General features: G+C 40.8%; 1 protein-coding gene across 2 annotated transcripts in view; it reads right to left on the reverse strand.

Annotated features, from left to right (window-relative positions):
• Positions 1-24,995, reverse strand: part of FARP2 (FERM, ARH/RhoGEF and pleckstrin domain protein 2) — a 68,620-nt gene that overhangs the window by 40,538 nt on the left and 3,087 nt on the right. For both annotated transcript variants that reach the window (XM_057383604.1, XM_057383605.1), the window contains exons 2-7: positions 23,201-23,404; positions 9,742-9,846; positions 8,291-8,333; positions 4,633-4,711; positions 4,083-4,180; positions 2,002-2,116 (exon numbers count right to left, since the gene is read on the reverse strand). In XM_057383604.1, the coding sequence (XP_057239587.1) occupies positions 2,002-2,116; positions 4,083-4,180; positions 4,633-4,711; positions 8,291-8,333; positions 9,742-9,846; positions 23,201-23,404 (644 nt within the window). The remainder of the gene's footprint in view (positions 1-2,001; positions 2,117-4,082; positions 4,181-4,632; positions 4,712-8,290; positions 8,334-9,741; positions 9,847-23,200; positions 23,405-24,995) is intronic.

Consider the following 24,995-nt stretch of genomic DNA (forward strand, 5'->3'; position numbering starts at 1 on the left):
TCCTGGTTTTGCTTTGCATGCATGGCTTTACTGCACCTATTTAAACTGTCTGCATCTCAACCCATGATTTTCCCCATTTTACCCTTCCCCAGCTCAACAAGGGGGAACCAGCAGCTGCCTGGGGCTGAGCTGAGGTTAAACCATAGAAGCCACAGCTAATTTTAAGATTGCAGTACTTGCAAAATGACATCTCTCTAACAAAAATTTTTCCAAAGGCACAGGGGAATTTGAAACTTGCCTTCAAGGTACCCAGGTATCACTAACAAAGTGAATTTTTCTAATTACATGCCTCAGCTGTTMATGTGGCTTCCATGCACACTTCTAAACCACTGCTTTAAAATAAGATGTACGATCATTTTAATAATATGACTGTATTAAATGCAATTCTCATTAAACTAATTTTGAAAAGTACATTCATGAAGGAAGGAATTTTTTCCTATTCGCCTTCCTCTGACTCCTTCCYGACAGGCAAAAATACAAACTTTCCTTACTGTAATGAATGATTAGAAGCAACTTGTTTGGAAAAAAAAAAACCTCAAACCTATTTAACAAAACTACCAGTCCCTGACTCAGAAGACACTCACAACCCTTCCACCAAGAGAAGTAAACCAGGAAAATTCCCCACAAGCAGAAAATTCCCCACAAGCAGAAGCAACCCAACAGAATCCAGACATGTGATTAACCCAGTGCTGTTCTGTCCATGCTCTGGGGGTAATTACATCTAAAAATCCCACATTTCATCTCAAATTTGAGAGCCATCAGCCTACACTGCATGGTGTCATCAAAAACTTGCATGACCCTTTTGCAGCTCCAGGTTCCACAGCATCTTGCAGTAGCATCACAATGTCACTATGAGCTCTGTGTAAAGGATGTTCCCCCTTTTAATTTGCTTTGAAATTATTCATTCTTTCAGCCCTTTTCTTTAGACAAGAGAAAAATAACAAAATWAGTGGTTTCCCTCCTCTGGCTACCTTTTTCCAAGGTGAAGAATCCTAGCATACAATTTAATTTACTTCCAAATTACTTTAAATTACTTWAAAACATTCATTGTGTTTCTTCATCATTTCCACATGTACCTCAAAAGTTCAAAAGCAGAAAAAAGTAATAAAAACCTGATTTAATGAAGAATTGACAAAGCTGAAGTTTCATCATTAGCAATAGCTTCAGCACAAGTTAAAATGACTGATGATAAACAGCAAATACTTAATTACTGAAATTCTCAGGAACTGATTTCCCAATACTACAGGATGTGTCTTTAAGCACAGATGGTGTCCTGAAAAACCTTTGTTCTATCTTAAAAGAAAATCAGTCACCAACAATCCACAAGYTGACCCACAGAGTGCAAAAGGAAAATCTAAGTTTGGATTAAAACACACAACCATGCACAATAAAATGTGTGTTTCTTCTTTATAAAAAAACTTCAAATTCCTATATCCTAATATGCAAGTTCTCAAAAATTACAAAAAAGAAGAAGTTCCTGCAGTTCCTGACTCCATGTTGGAACTAATTTTATATTTTTGGCAGAGTCCTTTTGTCACCAATAATCTTTCCTTATTTCAAAAATACCCAGCTGTAAGGTAAGGTATTGTATGAATTCTGATGAAAGTTATTTTTTTCCACACTCTCTTCATCCTTCTCCATCTCCCTTATGCTTAATATGTAGAGAAAGAGTACAATGCAATTGATTTCTAATTATTTAGACAAAAGCAAGACTTCTGTATAGGCTGGCAAAGCTGAGCTTAAACTTTAYAGAATAGAAATTCTGAGGAATTATTTTGCCTAAACTCATTTCTCCATGATAGCTTCCTTCAACACATTGTTAAGGGTACACTGCAAAAATCACTTGAGAAAAACTCCTGCCCAACAACTCCATCCTAACTATGTAACTATTCTTCCACCCAGCTTTTCTTGCTCAAGGTAAATGGTTTTAATTTACACTCTTTTTACATCATCCCATCACACAGCTGCTGCCCAGAGTGGTTCACATTAATCCTCACTTACACGTGCTTCCTGTGGAACTCCAGGATCTTTCCTTCAAGTTTTTCYTGATTTGGCAAATACTGGTTTGTTTTAAGGTGTTCTCGATCCTCCGATTCATCAAAATCCCCTATTTCAGCTATGATGGAAAAAAAACCAATGTTAGAATAAGAAGAAATGATGGAAAAGAGACAATGACAAAAAATACCTGGTAAGGAATTACAGAGACCCCAAGAGCCTTTAAGAGCTTCAAATTTGTGTATGATGCTTTGTACCAAGCTTCATTTTACCAAACTCTCGCATTTATCCCAAGCTGTCTTCCTGGGCATTACAGCAGTATCTGAACATTGTTTGGAAAATTTAGACTTCAGGGTGCAACATGTGAGACTTGTAGAAGACCCATGAGGTRGTCTGAACATTTCTTTCTTACAGATACAACAAACAGCATATTTCAATTTATATTTTACTAAACGTACGTAAAATAGTAATAGACAAGGCTATTTGGGAAGATGGCAAATTACACCTGGAATTTTGGTCTCCCCTTCACATATCCATGTCATTCAGATGCAATGCTGTGAATTTAGGAAGAGATTTATAGAATAAAAAAGCATTATTGCAAAGTGCAAAACAGTTTCCATCTGATACAATGGAAATGATCAGAAGCCTTTGGCTTGGGATASAAAAGCACAAGGCAGGTAGAACATACAGCAAATGTACGTAAAAATTACAAGTTGATCAAACAAATTTTTTGAAGTCATTTACTTTTTCTGATCATAAAATATGAAGTTACAATATTAAATTCAAATACAAAAGGTTTTAAGACAAAAGTTATCCTAAAAACCTCCCAAAAACTAAGCTGCGAAGTTCATTTCCTTGGAAGGATGCAAAAAATATAAGCAAATTCCTAAATAAGACAAATACAAGGGCAACCAAGCATAGATGCAGGGTCAGTCTGTGATGCTGTGTGTGCAGTGATTATGGGATGGATGCAGCTAAGGAAGAGTTGCCATATGCTTGCCCTGTGTCTGAGGGCTTACTATTGCATTTGCCATCAGACACTGTCAGAGAAAGAAGTGGGCTTGTTCTTAAAAAGAACACAGTGAATCCTTTTTAAAATCAGGGCAGCACACAAAAGAATGAATAAAAAGTCCTGAATGGCACTTTTGTAAAATTATTTCTGTTGCAAATAAACCTATTCTTACTCACAGCCCATTTTCCAGAAGAGCAGAATCAACCTAAGCAAGGCCTGACAGTGAGATTGGCTCACCAGATCCACAGTGCTGGAAAATCACGAGCAGGTTGTAATGGTGTCACTCACTGATGGCACACACACAAAATACATGTGCTCTTCCAATAAAATCACCAAAGTACTATTTACAACACGCTATTATAACTGGGTTATTATATTGCAATGCAGAATTAGATGACCAATAACTATTTAGTGTGAAGAAGCACCATTGATCAGTTTTTGCCCTGTCTGCAGGCCAGCTTGCAGACCTGTGAACACTTCAGCTGCTGCTCCAGCACTTTGATGTCTGAACTCACTCAAGGTTTCCAACCTCCACATCTCTAAGGCCACATTTTAGGTCTTTAAGCATGCACAGACTGAGTGAGCAGCAGATGCAGTCCAAATCAATTGCTTCCCGTTTCCATTTTCACTCCCAGCGAGAAGGAAAGCTGCTGAAAGCCCCACTGCAGAACCTGTTGCAGCATGGTTCTGGTTGTATTTCAGCCCTGTTCCTACACAGSCATGCCCTCCCAGGCACAGGGAAAGTGAGCAGGAAGCTGAGGGAGCACAGAGACAGGTGGAAACAGCTGTGTGGAAGATGTGGAGTGCTGGAAAAACAGCTTGGAGAGCCAGGGAAAGGGACAGTGAGGGGTTGGCTCTGTACTACCCCCACGAAGCCAAAGTCACCTCATACATCAGCACCAGCTGTTCCTCCCAGMCAGCCCTGCTGACCATCCCAGGCTYGAAAATCAACCTATTTACAGTGTGTGGAGAAGGAAATACCGTGAGACAGAGACTGCCCTTAGCTGCCAACAGCTTCTGTGTGTGATTTACTGTGGGTTAGCAGTGTCAGGGTCAGCCCAGCAGGGATACTCACACTGCAGCAGGTGGGACACCAGCAGAGCAGCCGTGTTGTCGCTGCAGGTCAGCCGCTCCTCCGCCAGGTCCCGCTTGATTTGCAAAGCAAACAGGTACCTGAGAGAGAGGGACAAGGGCTGCAGTCACACAGATCACATGAAAGGATGACAGAACAACTGAGCTGGGGGTTGGGAAAGCCTCCTGATTCTTCTGTTCTCCAAACAGTAACACAACAGCACGGCTAACCAAGGAGGGTCAAATCAAACCAAATAACCTGTGACTTGCCCAGTGCAGTTTATCAGCACAAGTATTTTTTCTGATAAAGTTCTTCTACCAACATGTGTCTGCTGAGACTGTAACATTCACTTTAAGTGCTCTTTCACTCACCTCCCATCTCAGTTTTGCTTGGAAGCAGCTGTGCTGCTTTCCTACTCTTTAGTTCAGTAGGCAATGCAAGTCCAATAGTACTAAATAATACTTTACCAATAGTACTAAATATAAATAATACTAAATAATAGTATTAAACAGTACTAAATAATACTTTACCAATAGTACTAAAAATACTTTACCTAGTATATTCCTCTTGCAGCTGACCCGGATCTGGAGGGAAAAACTTTACAGCCAGACGAAGCATTGTAGTCTTTGGTCCTAGAAGAAACATTGGTCATGTCACAAAAAAAAAAAAAAACCCAGTTTTCTTCATAAACACATTCATGTTCTGTTTGCCAGCAGGCAGAGAAAGAACACAAAGGAAGTCAAGCCAGATTTCAATTCACTGCCAACCACAGTGGGCTCTGGTGTAGAGTGTCCATGCCACAGCAGATGCAGCAGCTGCTGGTTTCAGAGAGACTTGGATACCCCAGACAAGGTGAGTCTGCAGGCTGAATCCTCAAAAGGAGTTTCATGCAATATGAAATCTGTAATACCCCAAAGCAGCTACTTGGGTGCATCAAAGGCCATCAGAGGTGACCCAGGGAAAAGGAGCAGAAGGGAGATGGATCCCACAGGCTCCCACCACCACCATCAGGACTGATGGCTCCCCATAGAGATAAAAGGGTGTTTGCAGCCTGCTCCCAGYGCACCTGGTAATCCCCATTTTCTCCCATTTTCAACAGTTCTTATCCATCTCAACAACAGACAGAAGCTAATTTAATTTTCACAATGAAAGAGAACCCTTGGTCACTATTGGGAACAGTCCATAATGYTCTGAATTAACAGCTCCAGCACCACCACTGAGCCTGCAGAGCCACAAKCCATTTCACCTGGATTTCTGATGGAATTACTACATGTTACAACTGTCCCTCACCACACCAGGACAGGGCACCACTGTTTTCCCATTGTTTTTCTTGCCTTAAAGCAAATGAGGCCAAGCATTCCAGAGGCAGGCAGAGCACTGGCCAGGCTGTGCTTACAGGAGCCTGCTGAGCATCCACCTGATATCCAGMGGCACCCTCTGGACCAGAGCCAGACACAGCCCCCAGGACTCCCTGTGCCATTGCTGTTTCAAAGTAAACTTAGCCAAATTTAAAATAAATCAAATTAGTTGGAGCACAAGCCAGCCTGCTTTAATTTATTTTAAGCACCAAGATCCCTTAAAGCTTGACAAAGTCCTGTTTAACTCCATCAGCCCCAAAGCACACTGATTTCTTCTGTCTGGAATATCTRATTCCCATACACCAAACATTCCTTCACTCACCCTCTTGTTTGCTAACGAGAGAATAACAAACTTTGCTTTTTGACAAGGAGCTGGGAGAACTCACAGACTGTCACAGCTGTGACAWGAGCAGCTCCCAGCCTCCAATCCCACAATTACCAAAGCTTTGGTGAACCAAAAAAAMCCCTAAAATCCACATCCTAATCACAGTGTAGTATCTAGAAATGAAAGGTGGCTGGAAATAACATCCTATAATGACACAGAAAGAGCACATCTGGCACAGACTAAGGATTCTACAGCTCTAGAGACACACCAAGTGAGGAAAATAAATAGTTTTAATGATTCCAGTTAAAAGAGAGAAACTTTACATCAAATTTCTGAAAATYCTCTGAGCCTATGGAAGACCTTTACAAGGTTAACAACCATCCTGCACATTACTGATGTCAATCAAGTGGAAGTATTAAAGGGGGAGCAATTTTGGAAATGTTTCAAGCATCACATCAAAGACAATAAATATAAAAATTTAAAAACATAATACTGCGTATTTGCCTCTGTAGCACAACCCTCCTATTTTTGTTTAGCCAATCCTGCCTTTCCTCTATGAAAAAATTCCACTCAAACTAGGAAAAGAAACACTTGASCAGTCTTCCAAGATGCAGAGTTTATTTTAAGAAGCCAAATCTGAGCAAAAGCAAGAAACAAAAGGGATGTGAGGAAAAACTACCCAGGCAGGAATGGTGAACACAGAGAAGGTACCCAAATGTCAACCTGATACTGTGTGCCTGTTAGGAAACTGAAATGTGGAACGTCAAACTCCTTCCCATCAGGAGTGGTTCAGTAGTAAAACTGATTGTGTTCATTTGAAATTAATTGTAAAGCCCCAAACCTTACAAGCCAAAGTTCAATGTATGTCACAATGGGCCATTAACTGAAACTAATTGGGAGTAAATCAAAAATTTTTGTTTTTAGAGGGGATGTCAAAGACTCAGAAGTGCTTATCTGCAGGTACACAGCAATCATCAGCAACATCAACCAACAAGYTTGAGCAAGATCACCTCAAAGCCCATAACATCTATGTTCCCCTGCTGCTGGACTAGAAGTTAAAAGATTAACTTCAAAATAATTATATTCTGAAAACAAAAACCCCAACCAAACAAAACCTCCAATATACAGAAAATAGGACATTTCAGTCAATTTAAGATTAATTTCAGAATGTGAACATCAGCCAGACAACTGACTGGTATCTCTTAGAGACCAATATTTAAAAAAAAAAATTAATAAATCTGTTTCACTGGCAACACAAAGTGGGTGGTAGACTGCAAAGCAGCCATAAATCTTAGTACATCCCCATCAGTTTAGACCATTTTAGAACAATATTTGTATCATCAGGGAACAGTCTGCAGTCTAAAGTCAAGGTTTCCACAATTTATGTAGCATAGGAGAGGATACAGAAGGAGCAACCAAGCAGCACCGCAGACCTATGGCTCACCATAACTTTGGACTAGGACATAATTCCTTCTAACCAGGAGCATATAAAAAGATGGCACTCCCAACATCTTTTTGGCACGAAAARTAAGAGTGAAAATAGGCTGTAGTCTCCTAAGGGAGCCTTGTTTTATAGATTATTTGGCTCTTCTGCTTAAAAAACAATGTTRACAAAAGTCAAAATCATGAACTTAAAGTTTAAAAAATAGCTAGAATTGCTACTCAAAAAAAATTGCCAAGTAAATCTAAAAAATCAGCCAGAATTGATGATTTCCTATTTTCTAGCAATCTGTTTTAGACAGAAGAGTATAACCAAAAACTACTTCCCAGTACTCATTTTCAACATTTTTCAATCAAGATTTGGAAAGGAGCACAAATTCACCACACCCTCCTGATCTTGCTCTTCCACAAAGCCTCTATGATCAGAACCAGAAAACAAACAGCTTTACTCTGTTCTACAGGGAAAAAAAACAAAATCTGGATCTAATCCTTCAACATCTGAAGACCCAACCAACATCTTGCATTCTTCAGCTATTTTTGGCCTTTGGGATGCCTGTCACATTAACACTTTTTAGGTGGTGTAAAGACAAGACAGCAGTGCTGCTGCAATATCCTCCTGGCCAGGCAGCACAACCACATTTTGAGGTTCTGACACTGCAGCCCCCATCTGGGTGGGAGATCCCCACCTCTGCCCTGCCAGCAAAGCTGCTCTGAGCACATGGAAAGAGCTGACATGGGAATCAGCCAAAATGTTCCTTTTTCTTCCCACGGTATGACACAGCTTCCAAAAGCTAACACAGCAAGTGTTGTATTTCACTTACACGTAACACCAGCTGACCCAGCCTACCCAGATATTCATCAGAGAAAGAACCCTACCTGCAGTAAGTTTCCATTCCACCCACCACACACTGCCTATTAAAATGTCAGGCTGGCATGTCCCAGCAGGAACCACTATCACCCCTACCATGTGTAATTTGCAGGGAAGCATAACCAGTAAATCAAGTAGTAATTGATTGAATTACTGTGAAAGCAACCCACATAAAGAAGATGTAAATGAAGGAAAACTTCCTTTTTTTAAAACTACTTACTCCGTACTTGTTTAATAACAGGTTTCATAGGTTCCAGCCAAATCTGAAATTGAAGAGAAAAAAAAAATACAAACTGACATTATTATTGACTATAATGTGAAAACATCAAAAGTAAATTGAAATTAAGCAGTAATTTATGAGTAGTATTTCTTCCTCAATGCAGTAATTCCTTTGCTTTACAAAAAGTGTACTTATCTATTTGAATTGACATTTCTCATGCATCAATAGGAAAACCACTGATCTGTGCTTAAAGCTCATCTGGACAGAAGAAGAGCCAGGTCAGCAAAAGCAGAGCCCCACTGCCAAGAGGGCAGGAGTCATGCCAAAACCCACAGTCTGACAGGAGCCAGGCTGCAGAATTCCAGAAAGTCTGCAGAACATGCAAAGATCCAACTTTTTTCCCCTCCTCCCATGCTTTTTCCGGCACTCTTACCTACCTACTCTTAAGGTTTTTTACTCAATATTGACTTCCCACCATTTTTTTCCTCTTTTAAAAAGCACATTTTAAAAGAAAGACTATTGTTCTAGTAAAAGAAGCATCCATAAAAATAATGSAAAATACTCTGGAAGCTCAACCTTTTATTTTCCCCACTCTTCCAAACAGAAAATTGTTACAAGACAATTATGTTTRGTCCTTACTAGTTACTGCTTTGTTTGAGAGACAGTTGAGGATTTTAAGAACCRTATTAGCTGCAGAAACAGTTGCACAAGAAATGGAAACTAAACAAACTTCACAGTATTTCCTCGGCTGGAGAGCAGCATGGATCAGTGCCATTAGCATTCCCTATGTGCTCAGTCATATTTTCTGCATGTGAGTCCTAAAACTGAAAAAAAACCCTAAAAAAATTTTAAATAAGCAAACCAAAATGAAAAGAAAGTTTGGGGAGAATTTTCWAATTTAGAAACCACATTGTCCTCTTTGTAAGGTACAGGATAAAGTGACTAGGAGGCTTAAAGGTGTCAGCATCGATCTAGATCAATGATTTAAAAAGCATGCAGGCCTGTGTGCCTGCTGAGGCTGTAGAAAGAGGTTCAAAATGGCTCTTCAGGAAAATTAATTGAAGACTGAATTAGCTAAGGATAAATACGAACACAACCAAAATTAYACACTGTAATGTGATTTTATAAGTGCTCCATCGAGTACATTTTGAGTYCACGTTTCCCCTTTCAGAGGAAAGGAGGATTTTACTTCTGTCCCTGCAAGTGAGAGTATCAGCAGCTATTTAACTGCTTTCTGGTTTCTGAAATTTAACAAGAAGCAGAATCTGATTCCTCCTTTCTGGTGATTGAAATAGAAATCATTCTGGTCATTCTGGTGAATGAAATAGATTTACAAGAATCCAGGAGATAATCCTACAGGAGACTCCAGCAGACTGAGAAATTTTGTCACTCAAGGAACCGCATTCACCCAACCTTTTATTATACCAGATTTGTCAGGGAACTGTACTCACCCAATATGACTGGATATTCTGGAACTCAATTCCAAAGTAGTCTGATTCAATCAAATTCAGATGCTTGTAAACTTCTGTCAATAATGTCTGGCCGTAACATTTTGACTAAGGAAGTAATAAAAAAAAAAGTTACAGTGAGATTAGTAAGAATAAACAAGAATAAGTTTACAKCAAATACAAAAACAAACAGCATCTTTATAAACTAGAGAAAAACATCACAAAGATTTTTCACATTATTCTTGTAACACATAAATGGCTAATAAATAGGCATGACTCCACATAAAAATCCTTCACAGAGCCAGAGGAACTGAAGTTGGAAGGGGCCACTGGAGTCAGCTCCATCCCATCTCCTGCTCACAGCAGGGTCAGCAGGAGCCCTGAGGAGACCAGCTGCGGGCTATTTGCAGATCCTACAATAAACCCACACGTTTGTTTGTGTAGCTGGGTGCTGTGGTCTGCCTCAGCTGCAGCACATGGAGCAGGAGCTGCCAAATCCCTGCTCTGCAGAGACCCCTGGCTCCTCTCCGCTCCAGGAGCCCCAGGGCCACACGCAGCCTTCACAACCGGGGGGAAATGTCTGCGGGAACCCAACCAAACCTCCTCTCACACCACGCTTCTGGGCAATCCTTTCAATGAACCCCTGCCTCAAAGAACCCACTCCCTAACCCTTCCTGACAAGACAAGTTAGGGGCAAAACCACAAACATCGGCAGAAAGCAGCTATGGGAGCACAGGAGAAAACAGGAAACTTGCACAGAGTACCCAAACAAGCTGCACTGCTCCCAGCATCTCTCACTGTGTGACTGGAGCAGGCACCAGGAGAAAACAGCATTTATGACCCCACACATCAGTCCATCTGGATCAYTCAGGAAAGAATCCAAAGGGCTGTCACATCCTATTCCAGCAACACCCAAAACCCAGCAGGGTGCAGTGGGAGGTTGCACGGCCACCAAGCTACACCTTGGACCATGGAAGGAGTCCTACAACTCTGGTGACAGGGTGTGGCATGCTTTGGGCTGGGTTATCCAGCAGAACACACTGGCAGCGCTGATGCCACCAAGGTTTTGTTCATTTGGGAAAGTTGGAGTGATGGAAGACTCCATGACTTTCCCATCAAAGTAGGCACAAAGCTCCGTAATGGGATTCTATAAACTCAGAACAATACCTCCTGTRAAAGGATTAGGCATTGTAATAAATTATCATAGAACCAGAGGATGGTTTGGTGGGAAGGGATCTTAAAGCTCATCCCATTCCACCCCTTGCCATGGCAGGGACACMTTCCACTGTCCCAGGGTGCTCCAAGTCCTGTCCAACCTGGCCTTGGACACTGCCAGGGATGGAACAGCCACAGTTCCTCTGGGCACTCTCTGCCAGGGCCTTCCCACCCTCAAAGGGAAGATTTTCTTCCTAACGTTTAATCTAAATCTACCCTTCTTCATTTTAAAGCCATATTAGTGTTAGAATCAGAATAAATTAATATAATGCAAATTACAATATCTGAGAGGAAGAATGTACTAYTTGAGGTTTAAAAGGTAAAAAATACTGTGAATATAGGGGAACTAGTTGCACATTACTGAAGTGCATAAAAAACCCAAAAGTTGAATTGTTTTAGCCAAAATCTGAGCTTGCAGAAGAGTCTATGGGTATGGGTTTTGGTTTTAAGTGGTGAAATAAGGAATGAAATAAGGAATGATACAGGTACAAAGTCACATCTCCAGTAAATGACATTCTTTCTCTGCTGTCTCCAGGCACATTTCCCAGGCAGGTTTTAGACTCTGCCACAGGGGACACATATGCCTGGAGAAAYGCATTTTGAAAGTTTTTTAATTCCAGTTGAAATGCATTTCTTGCTATGGAATTGCAARTAAATCCTCAAATCATAACAGCAGAAAAAAATCCTCAAATATATTAGGACCCTTTTTTTCTAAGGAACATACACACACATCTGTTACTGCACACCTCCTTCTCCCAGGCCCCAAGATCAAGAAGGGATCACTTTTCAGCCATCAGTGTTTATGGGGCTGCAGCAATGCCCTGACAAATCTCACATGCAGAAGATGGGGCATTGCCACTGGCCTTTTCAGGGACAGATCTACAAACCTTTAGAAGCTTCTGAACAGRAGGTGTCCTGTGACCCAGATCTCATTTCTGATTTGTGACACAAAAAGCACTTCWGGCTCCAACTCCCTTCTGTTAGAACTGATACACCTGGATTAACTCATGAAAGACACCTGCTAAMAATCAGGCAACTTTTACACCAAAAWGTGTGCATGGCTAGTTATATAAAGGTATTAAAATTACCAATTTCAGATTTTAATACAGAGGCTTCTTTCATTTAAACTGAGTCACATCTCTGTGGCTCCAYCAAGTTCCGTGCCTGCAAACAGTCTCACTGCCTTCATTTCTCCCAAAAAAACAACCCCTATGGCACATATCCCTGGCACTTCTCCTTCCACTGTCAAAYCCATGCTTCTTCAAGAGAAACTGGAGATGAAAAATTAAGATGGTTGGAGCTGGAAGCACTTGGCAACTGATTAAATTTTAAAGGTGTCATCCAAATGTTAAAAGTGTAGAATGATTCTGCTGGGGCTACCAACTRTAATTTTGGGTGTCATTTACAATGACAAGTTAAGAAAAAACCCAGTTTAAGCTCAGTATCATTTTGCATCCTTCAAACGAGAAAAGCCATATTTTGAAAGAAAAGTATTACTTTTATTTTAAAATAAAAAATGAAGTTCAAAAGCTTGAGACAGAACACAATCTTTTATTATTACACCTCAAATTCTTTGAGAAAACTCCTCTTAGAACTATTTAGCTCCTCAAGTTGTTTTTTACATTTATAACCATCCTTTTCAAAGAGCTGAGCATTTTGAAGTGGGCAAAAACGAAAGTGACATAGTGAGTGGGCAGCTCCATGTCATTGTTTAATTTGCATAAAAGCATCACAAAGCAAAATATTTTAAGTRATTCCTTAATTACTGTAATTCTGACATCAGGGCAAGCAGCTGCATGAATGCATTTCATAAAGGTCCTGCTTTCAATACAAATTCACAACAGGGCATACTTTCCATTCCAAACTTCTCAATTACTCTTTATTTTCTGCCAAGACAATGACTACTGATRTTACTGGATTATTTCACATAAAACGAAAGAAGAAAAAACAGGGTAAAAAAAACTAAATAGGCAGCTAACAACAGCTTTCCTCAGTGCCCCAGCACTAACTGTAGCTTAGATAATYTTAACAAGTCATCATTAGAAGGCTGTTCAGTAGAATAGATTTATTTCAAATTGATTTGTATAGGGAGATCAAGCTTGAAAACTTTCCTCAGAGATGTGCAAGTGGCAGCAGGACACCCTGACAGGCAGTAATGGTATGGAGAGCCCTGTGARGCAAGAGAAGCTACAAGTTCTGACCCCACCCTGTGCTAAGAGCATCAAACAGGAACAGGCATTTCCAGCTGCTGCTTCTTCCCTGAAGGAGGTAGCTGTATTTTTTATTTTATCAGAAAAATAAACATGTTTAATGTTAGGAATGCTGAGGACAGAGGAGTAAAATATAAATAATAATAAAAAATCGTAACAACAGTTATTTTTGTTTTATAGAATCATATAATCAGAGGATGGTTTAGGCGGGAAGGGACATTAAAAGTCATCTCATTCCATCCCCTGCCATGAGCAGGGACACATTCCACTGTCCCAGGGTGCTTCAAGCCCCAATGTCCAACCTGGCCTTGAATGCTTTCAGGGGCAGCCACAGCTTCTCTGGGCACTCTATGGTGCCAGGGCCTCATCAGCTTCACAGGGAAGAATTCCTTCCCAGTATCCCATCCATCCCTGTCCTCTGGCCATGGGCAGCCATTCCCCGTGTCCTGTCCCTCCATCCCTTGTCCCCAGTCMCTCTCCAGCTCTCTTGGAGCTCCTTTAGGCCCCAAAAGGGGCTCTGAGCTCTCCCTGGAGCCTTCTCCTCTCCAGGTGAGCACCCCCAGCTCTCCCAGCCTGGCTCCAGAGCAGAGGGGCTCCAGCCCTTGGAGCATCTCCATGACCTCCTCCAGACTCGCTCCAGCAGCTCCAAATCCTTCTGATATTGGGGATCCCAGAGCTGGAGACAGCTCTGCACATGGGGTGTCATCAGAGCARAGGGGGAGAATTAAGCCAAGTGTTACTTGCTATTTTCTCAAATATCCCATGGCAGATTCCCCCCTCTGCCATAACTTTGGACTTTAGAAAGAGGGAAAAACAAACACATAGCCTAGGATTTCCAGTAGACCATAGCTCAATATTAGCAAAACTGATTCTTCCTCTCTAACTCCCAAACTTGTCTTCCAGAACATCTAAACTTTCTGCTTCCCCATATTCTAATTTAAAAACCAAAAGCCCCAGTATTTTCATAAGGAGTAGTATTTTCATCTTCYAAAACTGGCAAGCTGCCCTTACTCCAACTTTCCAAAAAAGAAATCCACTTTTGGCAGCAGACGAGCTGGAAGGGAAAAACAGTCCAAAAGTGAACAATTTGGAAAAAACAGAGTTGTAAAGCTGAGGTATAGAATGGAAACTCCTGTGCAGCCAGAGCCAGGGGTGCCACTGGATCCTAGCAGCAGCAAACACCTTGGATTTTTGTGTCACCAAATCCTCCAGGAAATAGTGGATGTGCATGAAAGGCAGAAGTTTAGATTTGACATCCTTACTGACAACTGCCCAAGACAAAGTCAACATGGAGCACCCTGGGAATGGCCAAAGCAAACTGAACTCATTTAAATAAAGGTCCCTTCACCAGTCATGGATTTTTATTGGTGTTTCTTCTTTGGGGCACTTTAGAGATCTTCCTAATAAAAAAAGTGATTTTTCAGTTTTTTTTTTAAATTTAAAAAAAAAAAGATAATTTGCAGCTAAACATAGACTTGTTATTTCCTTTCTTAATCAGAAATATGAAAACACTTTGGTGAGTTTATAGTTTTGTTTATCTCCAGYCCTTCTGTAATCTGTTAGATCTCTGTCCAAATGAAGCGTGAGACAAAAAAAACACTCACAAAACTCCCTGTTAATAATCATCACTAATGCCACATATAAACAAAAACTGCATTTCTGGATAGAGGGTGGACATTAGAATCTTTATTAGAAAGAAGGAAATAAGATAAAATGGCAAGGGATACCAGTCATTAACTTTGTGCTTTCATGGCTAAAGCAAGACAATCTTACTGCTCCATATCTCGTATTTAATCTGCAAACTGGAAAAGCAAGAAACAACTGCCTTCCTTTTCAGTACTTTAGTAGTTTCCTCAATTTTGATTGAAACTGGTAATTCCAATGAAAACACTCCCTATTTCCCCACAAAAACAGGGACCAGGTAACAAATCTGTCAAACACTGTTTTCATGTGCTCAGCCAAATTGCTTAAATACTATTTTATTTTGATCATCTGAAGATTTTGCAATAACTTCAAGTTTCAATTATTTCAATTTTTCCTTAAACTCTTTGTGAAAAAAATGGTATTGTAAATAAATTAATTTGATTCACTCTTCTATACTGACAGGTCCCAACTACAGGTTACTTTACTGAGAGCATACCAAGAATAGTCTGCATTTAACAGAGCATTTAACAGCTTACAGAGCACGGGATGCCCAGCTGGAGATGTGATTGTCTTGTTGTGCAAGGTCCTGACGATCTCCAGTCCCACCTGCCACTGAGTGAGGATGCCAATCCTCAACTCTTCCATTATYACACTCCATATTGGGYTTAATTTTTTGTTTAGRAAAAAGAAATTATAATACTCCCTTSSYMWKRWTTTTTTTTGTCCTAAGATTTCAGTGGTTGGTTTTGATGTGGGTTTTGCAGAGTTTTTTTAAGCAGAATCCACAGCCAGACAAATTATTCTAAAAATGGAAGCCTCTGGCTCATTTAATTAAGGCTAGYTTTAAAATTACGAACATTTAAAGGACCATATAAAGCAGTGTTAAAGCACATCACTGCCAAATGAACCAGCTCTACCCAACAAACACGCTTTTCCAGAGTGGCTAGACTTGCTGGATGCCTGAAAGTAGGAAAACAACAATTGGTTGACATGGGAAAAGATCCCAAGAGGGAGGGAATTATGTGAATGAGACTGGGAAATGTATACGTAGGTAGATAGCACATAGAGACAAAAACTGGTCCTGAGTTTTAAAAATGGTGCTGTGCTGAAATACCGGGACTATTTGRAATAAAACACACTGAGCTCAGAGAAAAAACAAGTCCAGCATGGCTGAGCACACTCAGTCACCACGTGGTGCCCAAGTGTGCAAACAGCAGCGTGGAAGAGCCACACACCGGGCATCAAGCAGAAATTCTCAGCTGTTTTCATTACCTGGAGAGGTAAACAGACAGGAATCCCCAATATTCTGCTTCATGCACTGCTCTAGACTGCTTGGGGAAGGAGGAAGTCACACAAATCTACACTGTGGGCCATATCCTTGGACAGAGTATMACAGGTCCAGCTGGATGATTTGGCACCAGAGTTTCTGCTTGTTAATAATTAAACATCCAGCTGACAGCAATGACAGTATCACAGAGAGRAGTTCAGGTTCATAGTAGGAACTCTAAGCACCCACTGTGTTCATATGAGCTCATAAAGAGAAGGAACTAAAAATCAGGAGACTGATCTCAATTTTTCCCCCTTGAACTTTGTTACAATCCCCTACACACTTGCATGAACCCCTGAAACTTCCTACACCCATGCCTTTAGATGGGCCTGGCCACCCCAATACACATTTAGACTGTAGGTGCTTCTGGAACCTTGCACAGCTTCATCTCATATGTGTGTATATGCATATAAATAAAATTCTATCTTTTAAAGTCATTGTAAACACAGAAAATAGCTTGTTTTCTTCTGTTCATAAAAAAAAGCCTCACTAAAATTGCAATTTTTTCTCCATTAATTATGCTTTTGCCTCAAAACCATCATCCATCCCACATTCAAGAATCAAGAAGACAGTTATGACAGACTCTTTACACAAAAAGATGAATASAGATCAGGTATTTTTACAGAAAGGCCAAAACTCCCTTTTGTTGTGTGCGAAACTGAAATTGCACCAGCTGTCCTAACACCACTGCCCACTGTACTTTGAGCAGGGGTTTGATAAGATGGTGATGGTTAATAAATACCTACAGGCCAGATTAGATAAGGCCAAGCTTTTTTAACTTCCCCTCGCCAGCAGGAGTCTTTCCTACACCGCTGGCTTCAGGCTGAGAAATGGGCTGAGGGCACAGCGACCTCTCCATCATGATTTCAGTTGAAGACATGTCAGACAGCTCTAACAGAATCTCTACAAAGCTTTTTTTGGATTTTTTTTTCCCTTTTCTACTTCTTGTTTTTATCAATGAATGACTGTTCTGTCAGAGAGAGGGGCTTACTCCCTTCCCATATCCAACGCGCCAGCCTTGAACAGTAAATTTCTCACACTAAGCATGGCCACCATATAATTTTAAAATTATAATTTAATTCTTTTTTTAAATATTAATTTTAAATCCTTAAATGCTTTTTAAACATTCAATGTGTACSATCCCTCTCTCTTACCCAAGTGAGCAACACTGCCCTTTGCAGACATGAATTTGCTTGCAAGGAGGAAGGGCTGACACACAGGTGTGCTTTTGCAACCCTTTTTAGCTAAATACACTTCCCCAGGTCTGTGCTGCTCTGAGCTCTGTGAGTGCCACGACACCAATCCTTGCTCAACTCCAAAGCCCTTWTTTCAGCAGGCACAAACCTAAAATTTCTCCGATCTGCCTCAGCACACTGAACTCCTGTAGCTATCTTTAGCTGCCCGTGGGTTGATTCTTGGCTTGGTTTTGGGYTTTTTTCCCWTTCAGGCTCCATATATTCTACAGAATTTCACATCTGTGGGCCCAACCCTGAAAGTTGTCCACACCCAAAAAASGTTTAAAAGGTTTCCAGTGGACTTCCTGGTTTCTGGGTTTTTTTGGAATACAACATTTCCTACAGCCACTTCAGTTGAACGGTATAAGACTGCTTTCAGCTGATTTTCACTATCCTACATCACCAGATTATGCAAACAAAGATGAACACCTGCCCAGCCATACAAACTGTTATGAATTCAATCCAATACATTCATATTTCAARGACTATGATAACACATGGTCACTATTTTCCTAAAGGGTTTCTGTGTTTTGCACATAATCAACTTTTTGTGCAGGATTTTTCCTTTACTGCAGTATTATTCAATTTTCTTTATATATAATATGACAACTAATGTCAAGAGAATTGTAAAACAATAAATTTGGCTTATTATACAATTTGAGTTCACATATTTTCTAAAAAAAAAMCCAAACAAAACAAAACYAAAAAACACTCAAAYGTACAAAACACACACACTAAATGTCTGTCAATAAAATGGCTGTGGTTTCACCTTTCCCCACCCAATACCACATTCCTACATAGCATCAAAAAAGCCAATCTTCCAAACACAAAATAACAGGCCTAAAAAATATACAGTGGATTCAAAYGGTACACAAAATGCAAAGCTTTAGTTACCTTCTTTTTAAACCCTATAATAATTGCAAATTTAAAAGAGTGAATTACTAACTTTCTCTTCTGAGGTCAGATAAAAATAAGTCCTAAGGCAGCTTATTTGCCATATTTAGGAGACTCAAACCGAAGCAATGACAAACATCTGGCTATGATTCTTTCTGGAATTTTGACTATTTCTTCCTGGCTAGGGAAGAAAAACACTGAGCTGACCAAGAGCACCTCAATTCCTCCGGCACAGCACTTAATAGGATTCAGCAGCAGACTGTCCCTCCACTCCTCACATATTTAAGCTCTTAATACTTTCACAGCACAGAGGGGAAAAGCCCTGATGAAAGGAAGGTCTAAGCAGGCGCAGGGAGAGCCAGGCAGAGGCAGGAGGGCAACCAGAGCCTGGGCTGCCAGTCCCACTGATGATGTACCCAGGACTCCTCACAGCACACAGTGAGGGCTTCTCAGTGCCCACAACATGATCCCAGTTTTTAACATGCAATATTTCTTGCTTAAAATTGCTCAATAACAGCAGCTCAAAGTTGCATCATTTCTTAATCATCCCTGCAGAAGTTCTTGGGGGCACTAATGCTACCAGAATGCTGCTACTGAGAGCAGCACTTTGCTGTGTGCATGGACAGGAAACACTTTCTCCAAATCATCGGAAGCATATTGCAGTCAGATTGCTTCCTCTGCCATCCCAAAAACCTCCTGCAGTCCCAGGCCAGCTCCTGATTTCAGGGTATCCAGGGGAAACCACTTTCATGGCAATTTTGCAATCACAGGTGACTGCAAACTGCACAGAAACCAGAATAACCAGAGTTATTCTACTCCATTCTAAACACAAGAATGGAGAGTAGCTTTGCACTTTAAACAACACAATTTATAAATTTAAATAAGCCAAGGAAGTACCCAGCAAAGACAGTATCACTATCAGAGTAGCCATCAAGTACCCAATTTCAGCTTAGTATCGAATAAGCCACCTCAGTTTTGTAGTAATGCAGTAATTTTGCAGAGTACATGAGTAAACACCAAAGTAGACATGAGCAGTGAAAGGACAATATTTAATAAGAAAATAAAGGGGGAACTAAAAGTGTAAACTCATCTCACTAGCTTGTTCTAAAAGTGGAGTGGAGCATCTCCCTGCTAGGAGTACACCAGGGTCAGAGGGAGAGGGACACCTCAGACACACTGCGGGGATGCAGAAAATCATTACCTCATTATATTAAAAAACATAAAAAAACCAGACATCTCTTCTCAAAACAACCCAACAAAGATTAGCACAAAAGAAAAAAAAATCCAGTTTAAATTTTCCCTTAGAGTGGAGCAGGCAAGCAGATCCTATAATAAAATCTTAAAGTATTTTTCGCTCCCAAATTTCATTAGACATCCAAGCAGAAGAAGAGCAAGTACATGCCATTGAAGAAGCACCAAGTTCTCCCCAAACCTGAAGCATAATAATGCTTATTTTTCTGGGGCACTTCCTCATAGCATAGAGCATAATTCATGTAAAAGAATTTCCTAAATGACACATATTTCCTACATAAGGAACAACACGTAGACCAAATATTAAAAATCATATTATGCCAGCAATTTCATTAAATGTCATGTTGGTGAATTCAACCCAGCCTAGATCCTTATATTTCAGTCTGCCACATTTTTGTGCTGATCAAAAGCCTCCAAGTTTAATCTCTTCAGAAAATCTGGAAAGCTGGCAGAACTTCTGTTGTAAAACCCTAATTACTTTGAAGTGTGTCCACAGTCTGAACAAAATTGAATTTTCCAATCATTCATCTCGGAGTCTGCAAAACCACTCTTTGAACAGACTTAGTTTGGAGAGAAGAGGCCAGGTACCCCATGACATGGCACATGCAAGATTTCAGCTGACTAAACAAGGTGACTGTAAAAAGGGGAAACAAAACTCATGAAAATAATTAATATTGCAGCCTTGCTTGAATAGATACATTTAATTATCTCTCCTATTTTGGAAGGGAAAGGAGAAACCATAAATAGCCCAATTTCACTTTTTTCAAACTTCGGAAAACATTGAGTATTTCTCTATGCCCTAACATTCAAATCAGATTCCCTGGAGAAGGGCTCTGCCCAACACACTTCAAAGAACAATTCCCTCTTAGTGATTTATAAAATTCCTAGCTAGAAATCAAACCTTATAGCAGAGATGAAGAGAATGGACAGAGACAGTGGGCTTCAGACAAAAGGTGGTAGAATGGAGCTGTATGGAACTTTTAGCACAGTGTTCCAGACAGACCAATAACACAAAGAAAACACTGTTCTTTCCCATGTTGCTCTTTCTCCTTCCATTACATCACTCTTTTTTTGCTCTTTGGCAAGTTAAAAAGTCAAGTAATGGGGAAGGGCTACCAACAAGGGCCCCCACCAACTCCTGCCAGGAGAGAAGCAGCTGTTTTAAACTCATCTTGGAGAAAGGAGGGGATGACAAGGCAAAGCTGCATGGATTCTGTTGTTATTGTAGCTACTCYATTTATCCCATATGGCTAAAAATTCTACTGTGGCTCATTTTAGGMAGTGAAGCAATAAACAGGGCTCCTGCATCAGGTTCCCCATCACACTGCATGGGGAAGGGTCCCTYCAGGAGCTGATCCTACACCCAATCAGTCCTTCCATTGACATACCACTTTCCCCAATAAAAGGTCATTGGCCATAGCTCTCACAGACAGAAGAGAAAATAATTTGAATAGGGAAAAAAAAAAAAAAAAAACCAAACCCAAAACCATCTTTTGACATCAGCTACCATGTTCCTGAGCAGGCAGTGCCAAAACCTCATGAGAAAGGCCTGTGTTCCACGRCACTGACAAACTCTTGCTGACCTGAACCAAATACAAACCCCATGACATCACACCTTGTTTTCACAYCTATGTGAAAAGTCTAAAGTCTATGTTTTTACATAGACTTTTTGAGTCTATGTAACAAATTCAGGCTCTAARTGCTAACTGTAAATYACTGATTACAATTTGATACTAATGTAGAACATCTGATATCTGCAGTGAAAAAAACTGCAAAAGCAAAGAAAAGTGGGCAAGTGGCATGGCAGTCTGAACCTCCACTCCTCTAGGACAGCTGCTTGGCCACCAGYTTCTCTGCTTTTTGAAGAGTAACTGTGCTAGCACACAMCACCTATYCAGCAGTGTCAATGCCTTTTCCTARTTCCTGYCCCCAATCCCAAGTGAAAAATTCCCRTTTTCCTTTACAAACARCAGTCAGCAGCTCCTGTTATCCCAYCMGCTCACCAAAGAAATCAGGCAGAGGGTCACAGTTTAATACCTCATGCCTGTTTGCTATCATTTGCTACCTTATTTAGCCAAAACTGAAAGGCAATGGAGGCAGTGTTAGCTGGACTGTAATGCCACAGCTGCTGACTCTGGACCTTTTTGTGCTCAGTGCTCTAAAGCTGACCCAAGGCTGACCCCTTCTCCTCACCRCTCACAGCATCAGGCATGAGGTTGTAAGTTTTTCAGGTTTTTCAGTTCCAGCTGACCCCATAAGGAAGAAAAGAACAATWTTAATTTGGCCTCAGCATGCTAGCACCCAAATTTGGGTGTTTCTGTGGGTACCATAATCAGAGGGAGCTTTCCAGGTAACAAAAAAACTAAGTTAGCTCCTAATTATGGGAAACGCATACAGTACAACTAGCTGGAAGCCTCATCCAACCTGGACTTGCACTGGCCTTCAAAATTACAGAGTTGAGGGTGTTGCTTGGGTTTTTTTTCCTTTTTTGAATCAAAACACAAAAGCACCATCTACAYAAACTTGGAAAAATAAATAAAATTATCCTTCAAAAGAACCAAAGTCAGWAGATTTTCTAAAAATATAATTAAAAGGGAAAAAAGAGGCATTTGTGTTCTATGCGGTCTGTGAGGGATGGGTGGGTTTGCAGTAGTAGACATTGTGTGCTCAAGTGGAAGGATACAGGCACAGACTCACACTTAAACAAAACAAAACAAAACAACAAATAAGAAAACAAACAAAAAAAACCCAAACAAACAAAAACAAAAAAAAAAAACAAAAAACAACAAATTTCATGTCTAAAACTCAAACACCTGGATAGAATCTGTAGAAGATATCCCCAAAATCCACTCTTTCCTCAGAGTTCCACAGACATTTTTATCACTCTGCCTGAAGAAAACTTTTTGAGTCTATGTAACAAATTTAGGCTCCAAGTGCTAACTGTAAATTACTGATTACAATTTGATACTAATGTAGAACATCTGATATCTGAGTAKCTTCACTAGAACACAGTTGCTTTCTAACAACAGACCTCAGGCAAACTAGAATTGAACTCTGAGGTTAATGCAGAAAATGTAACAAGAATTGGAAGAAAAAGAAATTGTTTAAAAGCAGAATCTCCCTAATTTGTGCATGGCTTCTATGTCCTATGGCAGATTTGCCCAAGCATACTTTTAAATAAAATTTTTCAGAAACTCTGACCTGACACCGCTTTGGTGCATCTTTCCTAAATTGTGGTAGCAAGCAAACACTTTCAAATAGGAGCAGGTTTACTTGGAGAGGATACAAAGCATTAAAATAATTAATATAAATCAGTAACTAAGGCAAAGCTCTTCCACTCTCCCAGCTGCCAAATTGACAAAGCTGCATGTGGCTCAGGAAGCAAGAACAATTTGGCAGGAGACATTTGGTGTTCTCCCAAGGCAAACAACAAATAAAGACTCTCCTTACAGTATGTGCTTGTATTTAAAGTCTGTTAAAAACACAAAACATCTGTTATACTTAAAAGATTCTAAAAAACAAGCCATACAACTGATATCACTACTTGTAAGTAGGTAAAATCCCAACAGGAATCTTTACTCAGATATCACCTCAAAACGTCCCAGCTCTCTACAGAGGCACATCCTTGTGAGCTTTGCATTATCAGAGGCTCTGTGTACTTGAAATCAGTTTYAAACCTCTCTTACCTCGATGTCAAGTACTTCCACTGTGTTGTCCAACATCTTTATTTTGATGGGGAGGTCACGCTCGTGCGCTTTGGCAGGCGATGATGCCATGGCAGTCAAGAGRTTCTGTCCTGGCTCCAAGGTACTCACTCCTGAGGTTTTCTGAGCACCCAAACGAGAGCCCGGCGTCTGCAGAACTCTGTATGTTCCTTCTATCTCTCCCATCTTCCAACAGCAAGCAGAATTTATAGAAACATGGAATAAAATMGAGGGTTACAGCCTGAAAGATTTTCCATGGACATTCTGTATGAAAATACTACCCGCTGAAGCACTATCACAAAATCCTTATTTAACACTCTTTATCCCCACTAGCAAGATCAGTCATAATGTTAATCAAACTCTGGATAGGGCTTGGAGAAACCTGGTCTAGTGGAGAGTGTCCCTGCCCATGGGAGAGGTTGGAACAAGATGAGCTTTAGAGTTCCTTCAAAGCCGAACCACTCTAGAATGACTAAAATCCAGCAGCTGGGAATAAAAAGTAGGAAAAAACCTAACCTGAAGCATTCTGAAGCATAGTTAAGAAATAGGATAGTCAAACCTGTGCCTTCTGCYCTCCCAATATGAATATTTTAGTTTCTGCTGAGTTTTTCTGCTGATGAGCCCCCTACCACCAGCAGCATGAGCACTGGGGACAGCAAAGGGTAAAGCAGAATTGYACCTCTCACTGGCACCCAACCATCCCATTGACTGCATTCTGAGATAACAATAACAATTAACTTCCTGCATCTCCAAAATGATGATTCATGCAAAACCTTAACTGCTGGCAGCTCAGAGCYTTCAGGTGCTGCCACAAGGTAATAGCGCCTCACCTCACAAGCAAACTTGYGCTATACCCAGATTAAATCAGTGGGCAAAAATCTCAGTTACAAAGATGTACAACAGTCCAAGTAGGCTGACTCCTACAGCATGAGTTGTGCTGTCATGGCTTGGTGGCAGCTGTGCAGAGCAAATGTTTAATTTGACATGGGAAAATGTCCAACATGACTCTCCCCAGCCCTCCCATCCCACCAGAGCAGCGGTGACATTTGCACACAGAATCACAGTGGGCTCTACATGAAGGTGAGTGCTCAGAATGCACCACAGCCTCTGCCCCCTGTCCACCAGTGGCACTGAGTAYTTGCRTGYAAGGCAACCAGCAGGAATACACAGRGAGGYGCCTTGGGGCTTTTGGGTGAATTACCTAAACCCCACACTGTGTCTTGACAATCCAAAGCATGTGGGTACTGCAGTGGGACAGCCTTCACATAGCTTCCCATCCAAAGGAGTGATAGGYTACTGCTTTGCAATAAATGTGTTTTGTGTGAAAAAAAGAGAGAGAGCTCATGAAAACACTTCTTTGTCTCTCTGTGCTGAGAGTAGGTAGGCAGTCTGCCCCAAGGATCTKAATGAAGCCAGCCGTACATGTCCTTACAAATTAGTTGGGGGCTGTTTTACTTTCTATTCTTACATACATTGAGACTAGTCAAACATCTTCCTAGCTTGCAGCCCAGTGCATCTTAACATTTTGGGGGGTTCAATTTATATTTGCAGACCCCTGTAAAGATAAACTTACCCCAGGAGGGCAGACAGATGCCGCCCCACCTAACCACACTCACCACAAGGCTGTGTGGCCTCTGAGCCCCTGCAGAGCCCTGCCTGAGCAGCACAGCTGAGACCACCCAGGGACACRGAGGCTGATGACATGCAACAAGAAAGTGTGACAATCACAGAACCATTAAGACTGGAAAAATCTCTGATGTCATCAAGCCCAAACATT

This window comes from Malurus melanocephalus, unplaced genomic scaffold, assembly GCF_030028575.1.
Source record: "Malurus melanocephalus ecotype Western Australia unplaced genomic scaffold, MMel_1.1 scaffold_644, whole genome shotgun sequence".
NCBI classification, from domain to species: Eukaryota; Metazoa; Chordata; class Aves; order Passeriformes; family Maluridae; genus Malurus; species Malurus melanocephalus.